Genomic DNA, 26,604 nt, shown 5'->3' on the forward strand with positions numbered 1-26,604 from the left:
GGAGTGTGACCAGTATTATTAAGTTCATGGTGTCACAATAACAGTTTAAAATCATCTACACACACAACAATCTACACACACACACACTAGCCAGTCCTCCTGCAGTGACTGTATGTGAGTGTGGGATGGAGTCACACAAAAATATTTTCATTTGTTTTCCAAAGATGAACAAAGTTCTTACGGGTTTGGAACAGTGTTGCCAAGTCCACGGTTTTCCCGCAGAATTGGGCTATTTTAACATTATTACAACGGGTTGTATTTCATGTCTGCGGTTTGACGCGAACCCAATAATGTAATATTTAGCCTTTGGAATGTTCATTTTACTAGGAAAACCCTGTCAAAAAACATGTATTTTACCCCCCAGAACGTGTTTTTTTACCATGTGATCCCCCTCGAAACACAATTGGGCTACTTTTGGCCTAGTTTTGAGTAGCAATTGGGCCGGTTTGTTGTGAAAACCTGGCAACCCTGGTTTGGATCGACATGAGGGTGAGTAATTAATGCCCGAATTCTCATTTTTGGGTGAACTAACCCTTTAAAATGAACTTAAAAGACAAAACAAGCATTTAAAAAAAACAACAAAAACAACAAAGAATGTTTTTTTTTTTTTTTGAAGCAGCAGGGGTCAGATTCATGAATAATTAATAAATTAATAATAACTACTTAAAATACATTATGCATTTTTTAAAACCAATCCTGTCAAGCCAGTCATGATAAAAATAGTGTTGCAATGGTTATTATAGTAATTTCCTGGATGAACTCTGAGGTGAGTTGATGATGAGTCAACAAAAAAATAAAAACGTGACACACTGTATGAGTATGGATATGAGTATAGGCTACAGTGGCCTAATTTTAAATGTGTGATTTATAGACCAGGAAATGTTAAGTAAATTAATACAATCTTATAATGAATATGCATTTTCATATGCAAAGCTTGTAAATATTTTATCATGAAATAACTGTAAAGAAATATTTTTAAAAAATCCTTATCCTTAGTTCTCTTCCATTAAATCATAAAAAGACTTTCGCGCAGGTTTTCTCGCAGAATTGGGCTAGTTTAACACTATTGCCTCAGGTTGTTTTTCATGTCTGCGGCACCCCAATGATGTAATATTTAGCCTTTGGAATGCTAATTTTACCAGCGAAACCCAGTCAAAAAACATGCATTTTACCCCCAGAACGTGTTTTTTTACCATGTGATCCCCCTCAAAACACAATTGGGCTACTTTTGGCCTAGTTTTGAGTAATTGGGTGGGTTTGTTGTGAAAACCTGGCAACCCTGGTTTGGATCGACATGAGGGTGAGTAATTAATGCCAGAATTCTCATTTTTGGGTGAACTAACCCTTTAAAATGAATTTAAAAGACAAAACAAGCATTAAAAAAAACAACAAAAACAACAAAGAATGAAGTTTTTTTTTTTTAAGCAGCAGGGGTCAGATTCATGAATAATTAATAAATTAATAATAACTACTTAAAATACATTATGCATTTTTTTTAAAAAATCCTGTCAAGCCAGTCATGATAAAAATAGTGTGCAATGGTTATTATAGTAATTTTCTGGATGAACTTTGAGGTGAGTTGATGATGAGTCAACAAAAAAATAAAAATGTGACATACTATATGAGTATGGATATGAGTAAAATGAATTTTTTTTAAATGAATTTAAAAGACAAAACAAGCATTAAAACAACAACAAAAACAAATGATAAAAAATAATGTTTTTTTTTTTTTTATAGCAGCAGGTGTCAGATTCATGATTAATTAATAAATTAATAATAACTACTTAAAATACATTATGCACAATGCAAAATAGCATAACATAAAAATAGTGTTGCAATGGTTATAATAGTAATTTCCTGGACAATCTTTGAGGTGAGTTGACGATGAGTCAACAAAAAAATAAAAACGTGACATACGGTATGAGTATGAGTATGGATATGAGTATAGGCTACAGTGGCCTAATTTTAAATGTGATTTATAGACCAGGAAATGTTATGTAAATTAATGCAAATCTTATAATGAATATGCAAAGATTGTAAATAATTTATTATGAAATAATTCTAAAGATATGAATATATACATATATATAAACATTTTTAATCCTTGTCCTTACATATATTCCATTAAATCATAATCAACTTGAAAAGTTGCTGGGGGCTTTAAATAGGGGTACTTGAAGTCAAAAAGGATGAGAACAGCTGGTTTAAATGGTTTTCTTTAGCACCTCTGGGCTTTTCTGTAATATCAGAGTTTGGGAGAGTGTGGCCAAAATTATTCAGCTCATAGTGTCACAATAACAGTTTAAAAATAATCAATACAAAATATATATATATATAGCATATTACTATATTTAAATGTATATATATATTAAACGCATTTCGCCATTAATCATATTGCGGCAGTGCTCAGTGGAATATCTTGTATGAGGAAAAGGGTTAATAAAGTCATGAGCTGTACCTTGAGAAACTCTCGAGACTCAACCCCTCAGCGTCTACACACAAATACACACACACATGCACGCACTAGCCTAGTCCTCCAGCATTAGTGACTGCATGCGAGTGTGGGACAGACTCTACCCTCCCACGGCCGCTCTGCGCCAACAAGAAGGAGTTTATTCAACGTCCCGTTGCTGATTCCTGTTTGTTTGTCACCAGCCGCGTATCTACTCACGTCTTAGGAATGCCATGGCAACTCAGAACAACCAGGATTACTTCAGGTCGGTCAGCAGCGAGTCCACCACATACATGATGGTTCCGGCGAACGGACGCGGTCGAGAATCGCCGTCAAAGTTATGGATCGCGATGGTGGTGATTGTGGTGGTCGTGCTGCAGATCGCTTCGACCACCGGACTCTTTGTCTACTTAAACATGTCTTTATCGCAGGTAAGCTAAAGTTGTTAAAGTTGCTCTTACTGTTTTCTTTCGCACAGGCCGTGATTTATAATTTTAGTGAGCTTCGTGCCAGTATTTTTGGGCATCACAGGCGCGTTTGGGGCGACGGCTCGTTCATAACACAGCGCACTGCCTAGACAGCATGTTTACTCGCCCGTCACACCGCAAAATACTTGCAAGGTGGGTTAAAACTAAGTTTTGAGACACGGTTTGCAGCACAGGAGAACTTTTAGCAAGTTGCGGATGAGGTATCAGTTTATATTCCAAGATACAAATGAATGCTTTTAGGATATTAGGCATTAACAAAACTAAACAAACCGAAAGCAGTAGGATTGGGATGGAAAAATGGTTTCATTCTTGTCATTTAATCTGATTCTTTTGTTGTTTTGAGAGGATTGTTAAAGGCTTTGACAAAATGTCAACATCAAGTCGAATTGTTAGAAGAATAAAATCACATTTAATTAAATATTTAAGATAAATTGAATAAAACAATATAAATTATTCATATGTTAAACATACAAACACATTATTTTTTAAATTAAATTATTAAAAAAAAATTTACTAGTGGGTGCAGGACACTATAGTTTATTTATGTTATTAAGTAAACTGTGACATACCCATAAATTCATACAGTCATACAGTGGACTACCAGTAAAACTAATTTGGGAGCAAAAATTTGATTTGACACTTTAACCTGACCATGATTTGTTACGTACCTTTCTATCAAAGTTAGGAGACATTATCAAGATGAATTTGTTTTCGGACAGTTTAACTGTGAGTTATTGACATTTTATTACCATTTTCTAAACTATAGCAAATAAACTGTGAGAAATGTTGAAGGTGTCTGAATAATTTTTGCTTTGCTTGTTTAAAAATAACTATTATTATTATTTTATTTTTAAAAAAGTACAATACAACAAATGTCTACAATATTTCTGAAACAAAGACATTGTGAATAGTTTCAGATTATTAACCGCATGAATTAATTTGCCAAAACTGCACACAACAAAAACATGATTACTCAATCAGAAGACTGAGACAAGGAAGTCATGCTGTTTTGCAACAATTATTGTGTTGGAAACACTAAAGTGTTCATATGCATGTTTTACTGCCTAGTCTGGATGTCATAATACATAGACCCTAACAGGTGCTTATGAAATACAAATGAAATGTTCTATAAATCAGAATGACAATGTTGAGATTATTGGATAAGTATCATTTTGAAAATGACAAATATACTAAACAATAAGTTGTGCATATCTATTATGCTCTACCTTTTGATGAAACGGCATTTAATCATAACCCATAATCTAACCCATATCTTTGAAAGCTATTCATGTTGGAAAAACCTAAGAAGTAAGGTTGACGTAGGATCCAGTAAACCCGATTGAATAATAATAAACTCTGAACCCATTAAGATTAAATATGAAAAGTCTTTAAATGAAGTTACAACGAAACTTCGTATGAAACTGCCCTTCGATAAGCGAAGCCGGTAAATGATACGACTTTGTGAGATAAGACTGACTGTTTCAAATAAACGCTCTACCTCTGAAAGAAAAAAGAAAGTGAGGTTAATTCACGGTCACACTGTGAGACTGTAAACACATCAGGGAGGATAACAGCAGAAGCTCCCACGCAGGTTGTCACTGTTGAATTTAAACAGAGTTAAGGATGACCTATTTATAAGTAACTGCAATTGATAAAATCCATTTAGATTAGGTGTTGAGCTGGAAGGTGGTGCTGGGTCATGCTTTTGGGAAAGCGGTTTACAGTTTATACCAGCCTCAATCTCCTTTTCCCTGTGTATTTCTAGACAGGCCTCTCATCAACAATACCAGAAATTCACTGTAAAGCAATACCCTGCAAGCAAATGTGTGTCTCCTCACAGGCTCCCCATGGTAAACCTCCTGTGACATTTTCCACTGCCAAGATCCACAACGTCTCAGTCTCTCACCCTCTTGTTTTCCCCTCTCCTTCATGTTTGGTTTTTATCCTTATTCAATTTTATTCTGTCTTTCCCTCTGGTTCTCACTGTAATATTGCGGTTTTTATGTAGAACATATAATTATAGCTAATTGTGGTTGCTTTTCTCTGATAATTCTTTGCGGATTCAAGTTACGTTGTGTTTGCCAGGACCAAAGAAGGCATGGAGGGTTTCCAGTGTTACACAGACGGGTTCAACCTTAAAACTGACAAGAGGACAAAGCTCTAGATAAATTTCCGCAATATAAAGCGACTTTGAGATATTTAAGACATTTGTCGTCCTGCAATTAAATTGATCAGGGAGCTCAGAGTAGGTTTTTATTTCCGTCGTTCCTAAATAAATTAAAGTAGGCCGAGGAATGATTCACTTCTCGGTATAAATCTTAGACGTGGGCTTTTCGAATAAATCTGAGAGGGGTTTGAATTATCTCCAGGCCCATTTCAGAGGCCGTGCTTATGATGAAGTTTCAGTCATACATGAACAAAAAGCCTTAGGAAATATTTTCGAGGATTAAACAGCACCGTGGTGTTTGCTGAAGGATTAAAGATCTTTTTTTTCCAAAGGGACAGTCATCAGTTCAACACATTGACAAGCTGAAAAAGATAGAAAATTGTGAGATATTGAGTGAGAATGTGCTGAAACTAAAGACACATATGCACTGTCTTTCTCTCTCTCTTACACACAGCTGTTGCCTAATGAACATTCTTCAGCACTAACATAAATATCCTGTGCTCACTGTTGGTGCACTGACCAGATGGGATGCTCACAGTGTTGTCCTAAAAGACGAGTAAACACCTCCATTTTACTCCATTATCAGACAAACAAAGCCTTGTTTACACCAACAGGACGTAATAAACAACGCAACTACCTCATTTAGCAATGAAAACTCTGCGTACTGAGCGCTCCAACGGCACATATGGGCATTTTTATTTGACAATAATCAATTTTAACGTAAAAAGTATGTTTCTGAAGTGATTAGCCCCAAAAGTAGGCTAAAACTTGTTATTCAGTTGAGTAAGTTGAGTTAAAATAAGTTCATAATTACTCCAATCTGTCCACGTCACGTTTAATTTCTGTATTAATTACGTGTGGAGGGAAAAAAAACACAAATCTTGCTTCTCAGAAGTACTTAGATATTCTAGCAGGGCGAGATGACTGTTGGGGCCCCATTTGGATGGGGAAAAGAAGCCGGGGTCCACTGACAGGCACATAGTTAGTATTCCAAAAGTGTAGCATTCAGTTAGACAGAGCAGAACGGGACGGTGATGGCCCGAGACTTCATAGAACACCCAGAGGGCTTTAAAAACGCATCACAATGGACTCTTAATAAGGCCTGTCTTCATTGGCCATTTACCAGAGATTTATGAGCCAATGAGAAAAGCCATAACAAAGGTGATTATAAGGGAAAAAAAGAATTGTTACCCTTGGAAACCCAGGGCTTTTGCCATACACAATGGCACCGGTCATTGTAAAGTCGAATGTTTGTATGTACAGGTGTGTACTGGAGGAATGATGGCATGCTGAGCATGCACTCTATCGGTAGTTTTAACTCACACTCCTTTATCAAGGATCACTTGTAGTCATGCGCTAATTTTAGAGAAACTTGTCATTGTGAGGAAAGCACCTACTGAACGTGTTTGCATACTTTGCATTGTCTGGGTCTAAATAAAAACCAAACTTTGCCTCAGAAAGGGGGTTCCCTTCTTAACAGGACTTGATTTATTGCTTTTAGAGACTAGTCGATCCAAGGCCAGAGAGAGAGAGAGAGGTTTTGACTTCTGTGTGGTCTTCTGCAGAAGGAAAGAGAAAGAGAACAATCTCCTCGGAGTTTGTTCCCTGCCAAACGCACAAATTGAATATTTGGCTGGAATTTCCTTTGAAGACCTGCTTAGACAAACCTGTTGCCCTCTGGGAACTCGTCCGAAGTTGCAGCGCTTCAGCCCTCACAGATCATTTCGATCACCACCGACTTTCAGGCTGCTTTCCTTTCTTTGAGACCGCAGGGGGGGATCTAGAAAAAACATACACATGGATGAGGAATAGCAGACGAAAGAAAGAAACGAGAGGAAGGTTTGAGCGAGATGCAGAGACAGAGAGCCCCTGGCATGGATTTAAGTTACACGCCTGGTTTCTCTTATTTAATCCTTTCCCAAAAAAGCAATGGATGTGGAGTGAAGCATAAAGTTCAGTGGTGGCTTCTTTTCCCCAGCTACAGAAATGAGGGCTAACACTGAAGCATTGTTCCCCACTTCCTGCTGCCCTCTCTGGGATCAGAAACCCTCCGGAGCACCACCAGTCTCACTACCAGTGACTCAATATGTTGATTTTACTTAATTTAGTGCATTTCGAGCTACATCTGTGAACAATTACATATAGCAATACTGTCGGAGTTTACATGTATTAGGGTGTAGCAGCTTTGACCCAGAGTTGTTGAATTTATTTGGTGTAACTCATGATGACAAATGATCAATTTCTGGCTCACGCTTCTCCACACCCTGGACAGTACTTCAGATTCCATCCAGGGCATGTGTGACTGACCTACTTCTAAAAAAGAAATACAAGGAAGCAGGCACTTACACATCAAGTCGTTGTTTACAGTTAAGAAGGTTTTGAACATGTAGATGCAAGCACAAGATATGACGCATCAAGTAAACTGGATTTTTGTGATCAAACTGTGGCTTGTCAGAGGGTGTTACTATTTTACAGGTGAAAATAGAAGCTCAGATATAGCTCAGGTGGTAAATATAACCTTTATGTGAGACATACACTACAAAGATTTTTAATGGGTTTTTTTTTAAGAAGTCTTTTTGCTCACCAAGCCTGCATTTATTTGATCCAAAGTCAAATGTAAAATATTTTTACTATTTAAAAAGACTGTTTTCTATTTGAATGTATTCTAAAATGTAATTTATTCCTGTGATTTCAAAGCTAAGTTTTTTTGTATTGTTACTCCAGTCACATGATCCTTCAGAAATCAATCTAATATTCTGCTTTGCTGCTCAAAAATATTTATTATTATTATGTTGAAAACAGCTGAGTAGAATTTTTTCAGGTTTCTTTGATGAATAGAAAGCTCAGAAGAACAGCATTTATCTGAAATAGAAATCTTTTGTAACATTATACATGTCTTTATCATCCCTTTTGATCAATTTAAAGCATCCTTGCTAAATAAAAGTTTTCATTTCTATCATTTCTTTCCCCTAAAAAAAAAAATAAATAAAAAATATGCTGACTCTAGGCTTTTGAATAGTAGTGTATAATGTTAAAAAGCTTTTTTATTTCAGATAAATGCTGGTCTTTGGATCTTTCTACTCATCAAAGAATCCTGAAAAATGTACTCAACTGTTTTAAATATTGATAATAACAAAAAATGTTTCTTGAACAGCAAATCAGCATATTAGAATGGTTTCTGAAGGATGATGTGACACTGAAGACTGAAGTAATGATGCTGAAAATTTAGATTTAGATAATATGCATCATGAATGCAACACATTACTGATTGGTTTGCAGCTTTAACACATTCTTATTGATGCTTTCAAAACTACCACAAATAATTTTTGCAATTTTAATAAAACCTCATCTATGTTAGCCAGAGAACAGTAACTTGGTGACATATTGTATTGAAACCTAATGCATTTAATAATATTAACAAATTAAACTCCACTGTCAAGTGTTACCAAACTAGCTTTTTTTTATTAATGTACTTTTCTTCTTATGCTGAGGTTGTTTTAATATGCTGATCCAGTACCAGCCCAAGCTTACCCTTGAGACAAAACCGCAAACGGGTTGTCGATCAACACATATGAAAGAGCCTGGCCCCAATCCCGTAAGCCCTGCCAGAACTAGGACCAGCCTCGTTTGTGTGGTCACACAAGAAATTGCAAAAACTGGTCTCAGATCAGTCTGTAAGCGCAGCCCTGCTCAACATGGGGGACCCTCATTACCTGGCCGACTCGCTTTGAAAAGCGTAACGCGGCGAGAGTTAACGAAACACACCTTCTGCTGCCACGCTCCGCCGGCGACTGGAGAGTCATTAAGAGCTTTGGCGGACCGTGACTCAAAATAGCATGCAAAGATCCTTAACTGGCGACATATTTCTTGGAGAGGCTCCGGGTTTCTGAACAGAGAGAGAAAGAGACAGAAAGTAAAAGCAAGGGTTTCACAACAAGGTCATTCGAAAGTACCTCATTATGTAGGACATACCTCTCCAGCTGGCTTAAGGTCTTGAGCTGAACTTGTACCCCACTGGCTTTCCATAGAAAGCCCCATTGCAGATGTTCTCATCTGCTTTCCTGGAAAGGGTCAAGAGGGATACATGGCCTCATTTTGATCTTCAGCCTGTGCTCTGGCCTTGAGCAGATTGTTTCCCTGTCGAGCATGCCTTCAGCTCCCAGTTGATTGTTTCCCAGTTTGCTTCCTAAAGTGCCGTTTTTATTGCTCATTGTACATCAAACCACATTTTGACATACTGATTCCAAGTGCATGTGATTTCTAACTTTTCTCTTATTGGCAGGTTAAAAATCAGGGGGTCACAGAAGAACTGCGGTGCTTGGGCTTGCTCAACGCCCTGGATAAAGACCGGGACATTCCTGAGGACCTGGCCCAACTGTTTGGAGAGCCTTGCATCAAACTAGCTGAGGGTATCAAAGCCTACATATCCAAGGTGAGTTCGTTTTGATTGTACTCGTTGCACAACATTCAGCCTTCATTTGTTCGGATATCTGTTGAGGCAAGCCGTGTAACAACAGCTATTAAAAACATCATCTGCCTTTTCAATGCATGGGCACAATTGGAGACAACAGTTTCAAGTGAAGTTCCTCACAGCATGAAGCAACTTGCTATTACCATAAATGTGTCCTGGCAAGTGATTACAATCTCCTTAGGGAAGAAAAGTGGATGGTTGAGTCATGGGAGAGTTTTTCAAGCATTTATTCTTGTATATGCAGCATTGTAGAGGGTGACTCACCCCCTTGTCCCGAACATGAACCAGTCTAAGCAGTCAGAGCTCAGATTTGAAGGAAATGGCTTGGTTTTCCCCTGGCGTGGCTGGTTATCCCTTCTGCTTCAGCTTTTTCCCCTCACAGCCTTCCAGTGGTGGTTACATTAATAAAACTGACATGTTAGGAAGCCTAGGGCTTGGTTTTTTAAAAAAAAAGACTCGTACTAAAGGTGTGATTAGACTTGCAAAGCATAAAGTAGTAAAGTCAAACACTTATTTACATTAAACACAGTGCAGGAATCTGTAAGAAAAAAAAAAAAAAGAACTAATAAAAAAAAGAACTAATTAATCACACATTTTTTTTCTGAAATAACTCGCAGTCAATCCCACCTATAACTGATGTTTTTAAATATACTTTTATATTGCAAAAGTAGGTAAATTCATTTTTACTGATATATGGCCTGACAATATCTCATCTGACCACAGCTCACTGTTCTACTGAAGCTCCCTCGTCATCTGTACCTTTCCCGCACTTGTTTGACTAGTGCCTGGCGCTGAAGTGAAGTTGGACTGGGTGTCTAAAAAGCCTCCCGTCTGATGTGGTCGTAAAGACTAAATAAACTAAATGTGGTCTGTGACTAAATAAACACTTTTTGTCAAGAAAAAAAGAAACAGAAGCAGCAGTTTCCCCTGCATTAAATATTTCTAATGCCGTTAAACTGGAAAAATTAATCGCCTGCATTAACACGCTCATTTTGACAGCAGTAGTTTTGATAGAAGCTTCTTATGCTGAGCAATGCTGCATTTATTTGATAAAAAGTCAAACTGTTATATATTATAAAACTTTTTCCTATATTTTACATGTAATTTATTTCTGTGATAGCAAGGTTGTCATCCAAGATGTTTATGTCTTTTTTCAGTCGTAAAGAAATTATGTTTGTTGCTGAAAACATTTCAGGATATTTCACCATATAGTGGACTTCTATTGTGTCTGTGAGTTTAAACTTCCAAAATGCAGTTTAAATTCAGTTTCAGGGGGCTTTACATGATCACAGCCGAGGAATAAGGGTCTTATCTAGCGAAACGATCAGTCATTTTATAAAAAAAATAAACATTTATATACTTTTTAACCTCAAATGCCCATCCTGCCTAGCTCTGCGATGCGCATGCGTACTCTGTGTAATCCGGGTCAATACAGTTAGGGTATGTTGAAAAACCCCCAACTCATTTTCTCCTCAAATTTCCGAATCGTCCTACATCGCTGCAGAAGTACCGATCCAGTGTTTACAAAGTGAACGTGCAAAGGTCAAACGGCCTTTACAAAAAAAGGTGAAACAGCAATGTAGGAAGATTTTTAAGTTGGAGGAGAAAATAAGATGGGAGTTTTTCAACATACCCTAACTGTTTTGACCCGGATCACACAGAGTACGCATGCGCATCACAGAGCTAGACAAGACGGGCATTTAAGGTTAACAAGTATTCCTTGGCTGAGATCATCTAGAGGCCTTTGAAGCTGCATTTAAATTGCATTTTGGAAGTTTAAACTCACAGGCACCACAGAAGTCGTGAATATGATATATATGGTATATGGTATATGGTATTCACAGATATGGTGAAATATCCTGAAATGTTTTCATCAACAAACATAATTTCTTTATGACTGAAAAAAGAAAGACACAAACATCTTGGATGACAACGGGTTGAGTACATATATTAAAATTTCTATTTTGTCAAAATAAATTAAGATAAAACATGCACAATGATAACTCATCAATAAAATCAATGTAAAAATCTTTAATATCAGAACATTACTGTTATGGTACTGATATATTGTGCATGCCTACTTAATTTTATCCATCTGTGTCAGACGGAATAAATATTGGTTAACATTAAATATGGTTAACATTATCCAATAGCCCACATGGCCTAAGTGACATCAACAGAAAAGTAAAAAAAATATTTCAGTTCTTTGTCTGGAACAACTTGTACCAATGAATCATTCACAATAAAACCAGGAAACATTTGTTTAGAAAGTAAATAGGGTTCATAATGACTTTCGGCTTTTCATTATTGTGGAAGTGTTGCAACTTCTGCCATTTTTATTTTTTATTAATTTTCCGTGCCACCCCTTTGTTTACCCAAGTCCCTTGGCTCCGGGAATATACGTTATCAGATTTTATGGAGCATGCCTAGCCCGTCCTACCCCTTTCCCTCCCGCCGCTATGCGCAACAGCCCGTGCGTACCGTCAAATCTTTCACTACTAATTGAGTGAGGCTGCAAACAATTTATTGGCACTCAGAGGCAGAGGCATTTGCCTCATAATTAAGAACACATGCGCCACTTCTGAGAGATGCAATTATGGTGCACTAAAGAATTCCCTGATCATGCTAGGGGATCAGTCAGTGGAAAAAGTAAACAAATAATGGAGATTTTTGCCAAATAAATAGAGAATGTAAGCAGCAAAATACAAAAAAAAAAATGTGTGCATGTATTTGTGTGCATGTTCACACATCAATACAAATGAGAGGGTGAGATTCAGATTTAGACAAAGAAGGAAGATACTTAAGAAACAGGCCAAACAAGCACACGCCGAGGCTTCGGGCTCTTTTCCAGGCTCATGTCAGCGCAGAGGTAAAGCACACAGAAAAAGAACGAGAGGATAAGAAGGATCGAGAGAGTGTTCACAGCAAATGGGTGAGTGAAGAGAGATGAAGGAAATGCATGTTTCTGAAGCGAAGGCCTTCAGAATCCAGAGAATGCCAGAACACCTGGTAGTTATTATAGAGGGATCCAAAAAAAAAAGCAAAAAGAAAAGTCTGACGTCCTCCAGATTCTCAATTTTAGCCGGACTCAGCACACAAACAGTATACAGACGTGCAGTATATGCAAACCGCTGACCATTGTTGATCACTGATTTTCCATGGCTTTGGTGTAACACGTAATGCGGAATGACCGCATGGCTAACAAGAGCCGAACCCTGCAAGAGTTCAAGTTAATTCACCGAACAGATGGCCACGTCCACAGAGAAACCCTAACGCAAGTCAACAAATCAAAAGACGCTAGAATGGATACGATCCAGCCCAGAAATAATATCGGCATTCCAAGGAATATTATATGCTCGACCTGCACCTGAACAGGACCCCGCAGCAGCCACTTGAGTCCTCTCAATATCCCTAAATCCCTCCTCAGTTTCCCGCAAAGCTAAATGGGACGTTTTGTCCCCGTTCTCCACTTGTCTCGGATTCTCCTAATGACTCATTAGATGAGGAAGCATCTCGTCTTCGGGCTCACATCCGCAGCGCTGCATCACCACCGGCGTCTGAAACAGATTTACGATGAAAGCAGTGATCATACTCGGGGCATTCCGCCAGCCGCAAGATTTTCCGCCAGCCTCAGACACAAACACAAAGGCCATCTCTGTCTGCCCTCTAACCTTTATCTTCTGCATGATCATAGCTCAAGGACTGTGTTTTCAAAAGTGTGGTCGGTTTTACTACATGTGGTTTCTCGGGATGAATGTATTGTTTGTTTCAGAAACCTACGGGAAAGTTCTAGCTTGTATATGCGGATTGGGTTTGATAACAAGGGTGAAAAGGGGTGAAAAGAAAGAAAAAGAGAAAAATGTTAATAAAGTAAAGGCCGGTCCAGTTGGTGTTCTCATGTTGCGCTGCATGGACTTACACGATGGCTCGCCTCCTGCCAAATATGTGCTGAGCTCTCAAAGCTGGTATTACTTAGAGTCGAATTTCAGCGAGTGCTCCGCAACGACCTTCCGTCTAAAAAAAAAAAAAAGACAGAGAGAAAGAAAGGAAAGAGAGATTAAGTCGGGTTTTAAGCCTCGGAAGTCTTCAAGCCCATTCTCCACACCCAAAGAGAGACTGAAGACAGCCTGTCATATCTTTAACACCCCATTAAGTGTCACTGTGGCAGAGAGCCCTGACAAGAGAGAAAAGAGGAGGAAGATACAGGCACAAACACAACTAATCCTGACTGCTGTATTTTAAGTGCAGGGTAGGGTTGCACCAGCCACTTGTAAGTCCTAAATGCGGACATAAAGTTCACAGGGGTCTAGTAGCTTAACTCTGAATTTAATTTCGATGCACCATTAGTAGTGTGCGGTCTCTTAAACTGAAACCTGACTGTGTTGATCCATATAGTTGTCTTAAATTTTTCGGAATACAATTAAATTGATCAAAAGTGATGATAAAGACATTTATAATGTCACAAAACATTTATATTTCATATAAATTCTGTTCGTCTGAACTCTCTATTAATCAAAGAAACCTGAAAAAAATCCTACTCAGCTGTTTCAACTTAATAATAATAATTTTTTTTTTTTTTTTGAGCAGCAAATCAGAATATTAGAAAGATTTCTGAAGGATCATGTGATTGGAGTAATTATGCTAAAAATCTCAGGAATAAATGACTGTTTATAATATATTCAAATAGAAAACAGTTATTTTAAATAGTAAAAATATTTCTAAATTTTACTGTTTTTGCTGTACTTCAGGCTCACAGGCTTGGTGAGCAGAAGAGACCCGTTAAAAAAACATTAACAATCTTAATGTTCAAAAACTTTTGACTGGTAGTGTATGAAATAAATGTATTATATACCTATATATTTATTTCTTTAGGAATGGAATACCGAGATAAATGTCCTAAAAAACTGAAAAATTCATTAATAATAATTATTCAGCAAGGATGCATTAAATTAAATCAAAAGTATCAGTAAAATTTTTTAAAAAGATTTAAAATTTAAATAAATGCTGTTCTTTTAATTGTTCTATTTATTCAAAAATCCTTAAAAAAAAAAAAACTTTTGTTCCACAAAAGTTTTAAGCAACTGTTTTCAACACTGATAATAATAAGAAATGTTTTATTTTTTGTGCACTAAATCAGCATATTAAAATGACTTTTGAAGTGACATTGAAGATTGGTATAATCACAGGAATATAAGTTATTACAGAATACACTTATTCTATATTCTAATAACATTTCAGAATTTTTCTGTTTTTTACTGTATTTTTGAACCAATAAATGCAGCCGTGGTGAGCATATGAGATGTCTTTCGAAAAACATTTTTAAAGTATTCTTACTGACCCAAAATTATATAACAATGTATATGTACATATATGTCAACACAAATTATGCTCTCACTGATGTAATCTAAACAGTCTGTCATATTACTGGCAGTCCAACTGGATTACATACTCAGAGGATTTCATAAATATTTAGTTTAACCAAAGGCTTACTTCTAATATGTGTAATAGTCCAATGATCACATTTTTAGTGGTTGTAATGTAGTTTTCATTTAAGCTACAACTACGCCAAGCCGTAACTTACGCACAGCTTGAGCAGCCGCCCCATGTGAATAAACGCAGACTTTTACATGGGGGAGGGAAAGAGAAAACGAGAGAAATTAATTCTCATAGTGCTTAAGGTCAGACTGTTGTGCTCTGTAGTGGAACGGTGAGGTCTCTGGTGAAGGGGGCCGGGGACAGAGGAATGGGGCCGACCTCAGACAGCAGCCAAGAATGGCAGGAAACAACTTGTAAGCATACACACACACCCCATTCATTCAAAGGCCCATAACAGGCGTGCACTGATTTTATCCAGCGGAGAGTGTGTGTGTACATTAAGTACAGTGTGTGTTTGTCTCTCAGTACTGTGGGTTATTAGCCATTTACCTGAGTCACACTGAGCAAAGTCTAGCGCTCTGAGATTTATTGTTTGCTGTGCTTTACGCCCCAAGGAAAGCAACAGTTAGTTATTAATAATCCTTCTGGAGGAAGGGAACGCGCTGTGCTTCAGTATCTCAATGACAGAGCATACTCTGGCACTTACGGCTGTTTTAAAGTATTAGATTGCTGTCTCGACTGAGTTCAGCTGGAGAGGACGCTAATGGCTTTCTTCGCACGCTGTATGCATGCACTCGCCCGCTTCCTGCTCCTTGAACGAAGGAAAAATCTTCCCTCTGCCGCTCGCATTTTCTGGCGCTCGGATGCAGGGGGCCAAAGGTTTAGCGCTGGGTGTGTTTATTGTTATTGTTGAGGTCTTTGTATGGGTCTGTTCTCTGCCCTCCACCTTCTGAACTATGTTGTGTTTTCCAGAAAACAGATTGTGCACTCATTTTAACTAGGCCTCACTGACTCCCTAACCAGAAAAAACCTTCATGACGGATTCTTACAGGAATTTCTGTCATAAATGGGAACCAATCTGAAAGGATCCTAACTAGGATCAACTAAGAAACCCATCTATCTATCTATCTATCTATCTATCTATATATCTGGGCTGGGTTTTGACACAAATTTCACTCGATTCAATTCAATTCTGCTTCACATGCTTGAGATTCGATTTCTGATTCGATTTCAATTATTTTGGATATATTATATCAGGTACATGCCAAATTTCTCCTCTCAACCAATGCTGTAAAATATACATGAGAGTCAGTTAGTATTATATTACGATGATATTAAAAATTAAAATGAACTCATTTGTATACAAATGGTTAAATTACACTCAGTGAAGTTTTTATAATAATAATATTGCAATTACATAATTATAGTTATGCTCCAATTCGTTTTTTGAAATATAAACAATGGTGGCTATCATAAAAACGTGACCGATTTATTCAAACATAAATTAAACATTGAAGAACCATAAAAACAATAACGAATATGTTACAGGATACATATATTTAGCAAAATGCTTCTCTTTGGAGTTCATATTTATAGCTGACTAACGGGTTTATGGTTACCGAATGTTTTTTCTGAGGTAAATGTGACGTTACGTGCCATTGTTTACAAGCTGTTATATTGACGTCTTTGCGCGGTTGAAACACTGATAAAGCGATTACATAAGACAGTATACGGATTCCAGTAAGTCTTTCTTTTAACATACCTTCAGATGTTTATTAATATTTATTCTGAGCTGTAACTGTTTAAAGAGGAGGAGATGATCAGTTCACGTCTGCTTTGCGCTGTGTTGCCAACTTCACGGTTTTCCCGCGGAATTAGGCTACTTTAACACTTTTGGTTGTTTTTCATGTCTGCAGGTTGAAGCGACCCCACTTAATATGTACCCCCCCGGAACGCTATTTTTACGGGGGACCCCCTCGAAACGCCATTGGGCTACTTTTGGGTTAGTTTTGAGTAGCAGTTGGGCGGGTTTTTGTTGTGAATACCTGGCAACCCTATTTGCGTTGCCACTTCTCTTTAACTGAGGCGCTAACGACTTGTCACTCCACATTAAACAGCGCCAAAACTGCATTTTTGTTTTGAATATTGTAATAAAATGGACAGAATTTGTTTCGTATCAGAAGTAAGCACAAAGCTTACTGGATCAGAGGCGTGCTAAAATAAATTAAATCATAAAAACAGGCTAGATTAGTCAATTCTTGGGATTTAAGGAAAGAGGATAATAATTATAAAGACAATTGAAATGATTTCTGTCTATCTTTTTTCTCTTTTCCTTTCTGTCTTTCTTGTATGACATGCTGCATGTACAAGAACATACTGGTAAAACAGCCCTTTATCTGCTCCATATGTGAGATGTGGAATTGATTTCAGGACCATTTACCAGAAATAATGGTGAAAAAGTAAGAGCCTCAAGTAAAAACCTTGGTCAGAAATCCATCTCTGCTGTGGCCTGGGTGAGATTATGTCACGTTATAAAGGCTGCAGGCGCTCGACTGTCTGATGAATGGAGAGGAGAGAGAAAGTGCCAAGAACAACAGAGACTCCATCGCACACTCACTCTTGGATGATGCCAGACAGAAAGAAGCTGGGGAGGTAGAGAGAAAGAGAAGGGAATAAACGATTAGTCCTTGAAAAGAAGAACACATTCATTTGTTGATTTAATCAAACACAGTCATGTCAAAAAGCTTAAATAAAGTGTTTGCTTTAAAAAACTGTTCATATTTCAACACAGACAGTAATACACTGCAAAACACTCAAAGGCAAAACGCCATACATTTTATAGACTAAAATATATTGTGAAACTTACCATGCCAAAATTTATATTTGTCGTAACTTTGGTGTTTAAGTTGCATTTAACCTTCATCCAACAAGTATTCAGGAGAGTGGAAGGAAAATGTGAGGAGAGGTCAAAACCAACCTGAGGGAGTTGGGTTAAACTTTGGCTTGTTACTTAGTAGATTTCTGAAATCTAAACGGCTTTATGGATTATATGGAATTTTTTTTTCTTTTCCCACTGCTCTCCTGTTGACATTCTCTGTTATTTAACATGGAATTTTTTGCGGAATGGTTTAATGCAATGATTCAGTCAAGAGTTTTCATCAAGAATTTTCAATTCGTTTACTTTAGGTAAATCAGACAGTGTTTGGAACATACTAAATCCCAGGGCTGGGGCTGGCCTGAGGCGATGGAAACGAGCCAGTAATCAGAGTGTTTTTAGTTCAAGACCCAGCCGGTGGGACTAATGATCTGGATACTGGGGTTTGACTGGTTGAAATATGGCCGTCACAGACTACTGAAAAACTGCCCTTGAGAAAAGTGACCTTAAAAACTATTCTTAGCTGTTTTCACCCTCCAGCTGAACAAAACGTAATCACTGCCATATTCAGAAGATAAAAAAATAAAAGTGTTTGTGTAATAAAATGAACAATTAACTTGTGTCTGTTTCGTAACTTAAGGTAAACTTTAACCGCAGTTAATCTGCTTGTGAGACAAGAAACAAAAACCAAAAAGGAGGAAAGACACACTTATAAAACTGAATCATCCAGTTTCACATTCCTGTTAACAATCTAGATTTTGAAGAGTCATCATATGTCACGTTTCTAATGGGACTTTTTTGTTTTTGCCACAGGTTACAGACAGTATCATCTCCAAACAGGCTTTACATGGTGAGTATACAATTAGTCATTTCTCTATGATTGCCACAATCACAAGCAGAGTGCTAAAGACACATGGAAGAATGACAAAAATAGACTGTAATAATAATAAAATGCAGTTCAAGGAACAAGTTAAAAATGTCTTGCGTAACAGCAGTAAATATTTTATGATGTATTTGAATGTGCTGATTGTCTACTGTCTGTCTCTCCCTCAGAAGCAAGAGCCATGCCTCATGGCTCTTACAATACAACAGGGTCAAAGTTTATAACCACAGTGACACAACGCCCATCAGCCCACCTGACCCTTAGCAGCCTACCGGGTGAGCCTGTGTGTGTGTGTGTGTGTGTGTTTGCATACAGTACCAGTGAAACTTTGGACACACCCACCTATTCTTTGTTCAATATTTTCCACATCAACACTCATAAATTTTGCCAAAACATTACACTTAATTGTAAAGGTAAACTAATTCATGAAACAAATATGATTTTATTCACCATTAATCCACCATTATTAATATAAAATTATGCAAATACACTACCAGTCAAAAGTTTTTTATGCTTGTAAAGAAGTCTGTTCTGCTCACCAAGCCTGCATTTATTTGATCCAAAGTACAGCAAAAGCAGTAATTGAAATATATTTACTATTTAAAATAATTGTTTTCTATTTGAATATATTTTAAAATATAATTTATTCATGTGATTTCAAAGCTGAATTTTTAGCACCATTACTCTAGTCACATGATCCTTCAGAAATCATTCTAATATTTTGATTTGCTGCTCAAAAAACAATTTTTATTATGAAAAAAAAATTATTATGTTGAAAACAGCTGAGTAGATTTTTTTCAGGTTTCTTTGATGAATAGAAAGTTCAGAAAAACATTTATATGAAATTGAAATCTTTTGTGATTTAAAGCATCCTTGCTAAATGAAAGTATTAATTTCTATAATTTCTTATAGAAAAAAAAGATATACATATATATATACTGAGTCCAATCTGAAAGGTGTAGTGTATAATATTACAAAAGCTTTTTATTTCAGATAAATGCTAATCTTTGGATCTTTCTATTCATCAAAGAATCCTGAAAAAAAGTTTACTCAACTGTTGTAAATATCGATCATAATAATAATGTTTCTTAAACAGCAAATCAGCATATTAGAATTCTGAATGAATTAGAAGACAAGTAATGATGCTGAAAATTTTTCTTTGATCACAGGAATAAATTAAATTTTAAAATGTATTCAAATAGAAAACAGTTGTTTTCAATAGTAAAAAAATCTAATAAATGCAGGCTTGGTGAGCAGAAGAAACTAATTTTAAAAAACATTAAAAAACTTTTGACTGGTAGTGTATTTCTACATAATTTATTTCAGTTTTAGTAATTTTAGTACTTTTAACACTTACTTTAAGTTAGTTGCAAAAGAAACATTTCTAATTTTTATTTAGGTTCAAGTTTTTCATCTAATATTTAGATCGAAGCTTTAAACCAAAAAGTCTTTAAGCCTGAAATACTCTACATGACTTTTGCCCAAATTTTGTATATGACCCATCCATCCATCCTGCCAGGCAGAGGCAGAGCTTCCCCATGTCAAAGCCTGGCAAACAGCTGCAAAGAAGAAATCGATTATATAACAGCTTGAAATTGTTTAGTTATTTAGCTACAGTAAAGTAATATCACTAAATATCTCAAAATCTTGTCTGTTCCTTTGAAGTTCCACTAAAGCTAGTCAGATCAAAGTTTTATTTACTGCACGCATGCCAGGAAAAAATGAGATTTTATTCAGTCACGCATCTCAGAAGGAAATGAAACCAAGTCAGACCAGCTTTGTATCTGGAGCACAAGTCACAAGCCTGATCGCTAAACTGCAAGGGAGTGTTTTTTATTTACACGTGCATGCATTATTCACAAACCTGTCTGCACACTGCTTGATGATGGATCACATCCATGCACTATGAAAATTGAACATGCCGTTAACTTCAAAAAGACGAAACTGCTTAATCCATGAGAACATCTATATTAACCGCTGTGATAGCGGTGGGCTTTCCTACACATCTGTACTTCATGTGTGTAACTCTCTTTATCAACTTTTGTCAGAAGAACGGCCCTTTTAAAACTTTGTGAAGCAGTAAATCAAAGAGCAGGTCTAGCGTGTTATTGATCTTCTGTGAGGAATGTGGCTCATTGTGTTTGAGGAACACGCCGCCTGCTCCTCCATGTGCTCCACACCTCCCTTCCTCCCCAGTCTTTCTCTGTTCTTCGATTTTTCACTCTGTCCATGACTTCCTCTCCTGTGCAGCCATACCTTCCTGTTCTGATCTCTCCTGTACTCTTAAGACAATCCACCAATCTTTCTTCCTCCCTTTACCTTGTGAATTATGTTCCTTCCCTTAATCGGCACCTGCTCCTGGTCTTGGAACCTGTATTCTTTTTTCTTCTTTTTCTTTTTTGTCATAAATTATTTGCCATTTCACATTCAGTTTATCTTTGGCATTACTAATGCTCACTTCTTCAAATCTTTAAAACACTAATCATTTTTTAACACTGTTAAATGTAATCTTTAGCAAATCTCAAAATTAATATTAATTTTCGAACTCTACATTTATAATATTGTGATGCCTAAATTCACTTGTAACATCTGTTAGATTTACGTATTTTTAATAACAAAATATTATTACATTTTAATATCAGTACTTTATCAGTTATTAGCCATAACATGAATAATTCTCAGCTTATTATTATCAGCCATAATTAACATTTGCAAATCAATTAACAATCTTGCCAATGAATGCAAGCCCTGCCCTGCATTTTTCTTTAATTATCTATATGCTTTTTTTATTTATTAATATTTTGAATGAGCTTGTATGTTAATATTTTTAGTTTTCACTTTATTTTGTCTAATTATTAGTCATTTTATGTGTTTTTTCATCTTTTTATTTTTTTTTTTATTGTGAGCCTGGAGCACTAATTTACAGATTTTTCCATTATGCCAAAAATTATTAGGATATTAAGTAAAGATCATGTTCCATGAAGATATTTTGTAAATTTCCTACCATAAATAGATCAAAACTTAATTTTTGATTAGTAAAATGCATTGCTCAGAACTTTATTCGGACAACTTTAATAGCAATTTTCTCAATATTTAGATCCAGATTTAGATTTTAGTTTAGGTTAACAGTAACAACACTGATCGTGTTGAACGCTAAAATGCTTCACTCAAAAATACATACTTTAAGTAAAATGCTAAGCTAAATTGGGTCTTCTCCCTCTTCCTCAGGTGGCACTCAATACTTCGCCCCTCAAGCAGACCTGCACCAGTCCTGCCGCCACCCTGTACGTTCCTGGGCCAACCAGAGCTTCGGCGCCCATCTGCACAACATGACGCTGACCAACGGACGCCTTCGCGTACCCCAGGACGGCCGCTACTACCTGTACTCCCAGGTGTACTTCCGCTACCCCTCTCCTAGCGAGGGCGACCAAAACAGCGTGAGCCACCAGCTGGTTCAGTGCATCTATAAGAAAACCTCCTACCTGAGGCCGATTCAGCTCCTGAAGGGAGTGGGGACCAAATGCTGGGCTCCGGATGCAGAATACGCCCTCCACTCGGTGTACCAGGGCGGCCTGTTTGAGCTGCGGGCAGGCGACGAGGTCTTCGTATCCGTCTCATCTCCAACAATGGTATATGGTGAGGACTCCTCTAGCTACTTCGGAGCTTTCCGTCTGGACCTGTAAGAGAAGCCAAACCGGGACTACGTTAGCAATCGGGTGGATCGTTTTGGGGCTGTGACCCAAAGAGAAAAGACTTCATCGTTCAACTTTCCTTTCTTTAAGACTTTGAATATGTGAAGGATGTGTGAATGAGAGACAAGGTTATTTCTTTTAAAGACAGAGGAATGTATGTATATTTCTACAAGTCACATCAAAGATGTGAATCTTTGAAACGGTAGCAAAACAGGAGAGACGAAAAACTCACACGAAGTGAATCTGTGCCAATGGTGATTAGGGTTTGATGTGTGGACTCGCTGTCGTCCGCTGGAGGGGAATATTTGTGTGTACGGCGGATCCGAAAGAGTTTTAAAAACACAGATATGATGACAGCGGGAATGTGCTGGAAAGAAAGATGAGAGGGGAAGTATGCAGCTCTACCAGCCTCAAATGAGCATCCTGGCAGGTTGCAGGACTGCGGAATTCTCCCCGTCCTGTCGGACCAGCGGAGCAACATGCCCGGACAAGAAAAGGAGCTAAAAAAGTTCACACATGCACAAACACAGAGGAATTCAGCTTGTTGCATAAATCGCATTTAAGAACACCCATTCTTGAGTATTTATGGCTTCCATGCATTCAAAACACAGCGATAAGATAAAACGCACATGCGTTTTGTCTCAGATACAAATCATTTTTACAAGTCTCCCTCTGCTGTCTGGTCCAGGGTGCAGGAGGAAGTACCGTCAGGGAGGGACGCACAGAGACACGTACTTCCCAGCTCACATTGTGACGGCCATACGAAAGGTAAAATAAACACTACGCTACACGGTTTGTTGAAAAGTCGCAGCCATATAATGCTTTGTGCTTTCTGCTAGTGCTGCACACACTCCAAGTGCCTTGAAAAAGTGGCACTAGTTGTACATCCATCTCTTTCTTTTTGTGCTTGGTTGGTTCAACCTGTGTATATTACTGTATTTAATTAGAATCATGAGGTTTGGAAATGAATGTACAAGCTCTACCATGAAAATCCCACAAAATGAGCCTCCCGCTGTAAACGTAAACGCCGTGATGTTCTCCAAATGAAGCACCGCTGTGAATCTCAATACGAGGCTGTTTTTTTCTGAGGGCAAAGCGTTTGAAGGAGGAATAAATGATCAAGTGCTGTCACAACGGTGTTTCTGAGAGCAGTCGCAAACACTCGCGTTTCATTGTAAACCACAAGCACGTTTTCTTCTCTCTGGACTCTGCCCCGGTTTTTACTGATAAAGTCAGTGAGCTAAAGCGCCCCTGCCAAGACAGTGCCTTAAATCACATTATACAGCGAGAGCGAGCGAGCCAAGACTCTGTGGCATTTAGCTTCGGACATAATGTTAGTTATACCACACATTACAAAACATCCCGTCTGACTCTTATCTGCAATTTGTCTGGATTAAGAAACTTGGATGTTGATGTAATCCAGAGGGGAGAATGAGTTATTCTTCAGCAGGTTCACAGTTCATATAACGTGCCGCAATGCCGTAATTTCTCCATACAAGGTGCTTTTTTATATCTAAGGGAATGTGATGTCAGATACCACTAGGTTTTATATGTGAAAGTGCCTTTGGGTTGTCGTTATGCACTGATCTGAGAACACCCTCAGTCTGAACGCTAACTTCTATCATGTTAAGGGAGGTTCAAAGTATGTTTTAGATCAGTGTTGAAGTCATACATGACCTCATCAATTACACATCATTAACCGCATCATTTCGCAGCCCAGTGAGAACCTCTACATCGTCTGCTTAGCGAAAACATCACTCAAGTCGTTCCTTGAGTTTCTTTTTTTCTGTGGAACACAAAGAGCTTTTTTGAAAAATCTTTCAGTGAAAGTCAGTGGGTTCCAAAACAACAACGGACTCGATGGAAACATTCTCCAGAAGAAAGAAATTTTCATTTTGGGGTTAACTTTTCCCGAAGGACTTTGGATAATCCTACCAATTCGCGCTGACCGAGCTCATTATCCCCGTCAATCTGCTCTGGACCCGTCCAGGCTCTTGTGTGAGTGTGCACATGTGCATACAAGTTGAAATATGCACCTATCTGTACAACATGGAGGTCGTTGTGGGGTGAGGGGTGGCCAGGAAAGAGAAATATAGCTGAATTCCTTGCCCTCTGAACCACAAAGAACCACAATGTGAACACAGAAGACAAATGTATGTTAGGTGTGTATATAGGCGAGTGTGTGTTTTTTAATTTTTAATGCTTGACTGGTTTCTAAAACAGTGGACTCGATGGTTACTTTAAATCTCACTGAGCTTTGCGGAGACTTTACGGGACTGCTGTGAAAAACTGGAGCGGGGCAGAACAGTGAAATCCAGTGAGCAACATGAACTGTCAGTTGAAACAAAAAGACTATTGTGTTTCCTTTTCCAGTAAGAGTTTTTTTTTTTTTCTTTGGGATTGTTAAATTCTCTGACCACCAATCTGTGGGACTGTTTTCCATTTAAAGAAAGATGGTATGCACTGTTTACCAATGTTGTGTCTCCATTTTGGTAAGAATGTACTGATATCTCTCACGCTCTCCCTTTTTATTGTATAATTTTACAATGTCTGACCTGTGTCCTTAAAGCATAAGTCTGAGGTGTCGTTTTCAATTAAAGTGCCTTTTTATGAATCATGAGTCATGAGTTTGATCATTTGCTAGCTTGTGCATTCTGCCTATGCCAATAACTTCCATCATGCATTATGTGTCATTTGTTTTCCTTTTCTTTTGCCAAACTTGCACACACAATACCGCAACCAACCCACCCACATGGGCACACCTGGTGCTCTTACACAAAAGACATTTTCACACAGAAAAAAAATGTTTGTTTGTCTATCATGGTGGGGACTTCCCATTGACTCCTATTGTCTTACACTCTTTTAAGGAGTCTTTTTATATTGTTTTATAATTTTTAAAAATAAAATTAAAATCTGAATACTAACACACACACATATTTGTCACCGAGGACCACAAAACCAGTCATAAGGGTCATCTGTATAAATAAGCTTTCCATTGATGTATGGTTTGTTGGGATAGGACAATATTTTAATCTAGTGCTACTAGTCAATTTAACTTCAAACTCAATTCATAACATCAGTCATGTGTTTGAAATTGCTTACTTTTGTGATCTGGCTAGCTTATTATCATAAAACCATTATTTTACAGTATTCTTTACTGTAATAAAGGTTATATAAAGTACCATTACATTATTATTATATTGCCGCAGTCGTGTGTTTATTGTCTTCATGTCATTATATAATTTCTTCGACATAAAATCTTTTTATGGAGAAATAGCGATAGTTGGATGCCTTTATCCATATTATTGGAGTTTCCGTGTTAAACATTACATAAGTGTACTCACTAATGCTTGCACCATCCTTAAAGTTGTGGCAGTTTTTCCCCATAGTATCATAAATGGTATGGAATATCTATATTTTTATATTGTATTTAAGTTATAAGAGTTTAAACCTGTGGGAAACACTGTTTAAATTAATACTTTTCAATAATTAAGCAAGGATGTATTTAAATCAGTCAAAAGTGACAGTAAAGATGTTCATAATGTTAAAAATAAAATAAAATAAAATAATAATAAAATAAAATAAAATAATAGGAGGTTTGCCATCACATTAATAAATTACATTTTTCAATATATTAAAATAAAAATCTTAAAACATTTATGCATGTACGTATTATGTGTGAACAGTATAAATGAACAGTATAAACACGATGCATTAAGAGCCGGGGGTGAAAACTTTTGAACAGGATGAAGATGTCCAAATTTTTCTTATTTTGTTGAAATGTCTTTTTTTTTTTTTATTTAGTACTGCCCTTCGGAAGCAACAGAAGATTCTTGCATGTTTACCGGAAGACAAATTGAGTACAATTTACATTGATCTTCAAATTCAAAAAGTTTTCACCCCCCCTTATTGCAGCATGTTTCCTTCTGGAGCATCAGTGAATGTTTGAACCTTTTTAATAGCTGTGTTTGAGTCCCTCAGTTGACCTTAGTGTGAAAAGATGGATCTAAAAAGCAGTCACTGCTGGAAAGGGTTCAAATATGCAAAAGATGTTGGAAAACTGAAGAATCTGCAGAACATGGAGGATTTCTCTGAAGAAAAACGCTCAATTTAACTGTTCAGGACAAACAAGGGACTCAGAAACAACCATCACAAAACAAAAAAATAGTTGTAGATCATTCAGGTAACCACACACAGTAT

General features: G+C 37.3%; 1 protein-coding gene and 1 long non-coding RNA gene across 2 annotated transcripts; one reads left to right on the top strand and one right to left on the bottom strand.

Annotated features, from left to right (window-relative positions):
* Positions 1-2,508: 2,508 nt before the first annotated feature.
* Positions 2,509-25,018, top strand: tnfsf10l (TNF superfamily member 10, like). Its single transcript, XM_051114008.1, has 5 exons — positions 2,509-2,883; positions 9,390-9,539; positions 18,643-18,679; positions 18,883-18,987; positions 21,941-25,018. Exons 1-5 carry the CDS (start codon positions 2,686-2,688, stop codon positions 22,393-22,395), a joined length of 945 nt encoding a protein of 314 aa, XP_050969965.1. The 5' UTR covers positions 2,509-2,685; the 3' UTR covers positions 22,396-25,018.
* LOC127167776 (uncharacterized) lies at positions 13,557-17,629 on the bottom strand. Its single transcript, XR_007828024.1, has 2 exons — positions 17,435-17,629; positions 13,557-13,592 (listed from the first exon to the last, which is right to left on the bottom strand). It is a non-coding gene; the product is annotated as an uncharacterized LOC127167776 (long non-coding RNA).
* Positions 25,019-26,604: the final 1,586 nt, after the last annotated feature.

This window comes from Labeo rohita, chromosome 7 (genome assembly GCF_022985175.1).
Source record: "Labeo rohita strain BAU-BD-2019 chromosome 7, IGBB_LRoh.1.0, whole genome shotgun sequence".
NCBI classification, from domain to species: Eukaryota; Metazoa; Chordata; class Actinopteri; order Cypriniformes; family Cyprinidae; genus Labeo; species Labeo rohita.

What these genes read in the sequence shown, in the direction of transcription:
- tnfsf10l (XM_051114008.1), top strand. Translation starts at nt 2,686, where the DNA reads ATGGCAACTCAGAACAACCAGGATTACTTCAGGTCGGTCAGCAGCGAG. An exon ending in TAAACATGTCTTTATCGCAG is followed by an intron (nt 2,884 to 9,389) that starts GTAAGCTAAAGT and finishes TCTTATTGGCAG; the next exon opens with GTTAAAAATCAGGGGGTCAC. An exon ending in CTCCAAACAGGCTTTACATG is followed by an intron (nt 18,680 to 18,882) that starts GTGAGTATACAA and finishes TCTCTCCCTCAG; the next exon opens with AAGCAAGAGCCATGCCTCAT.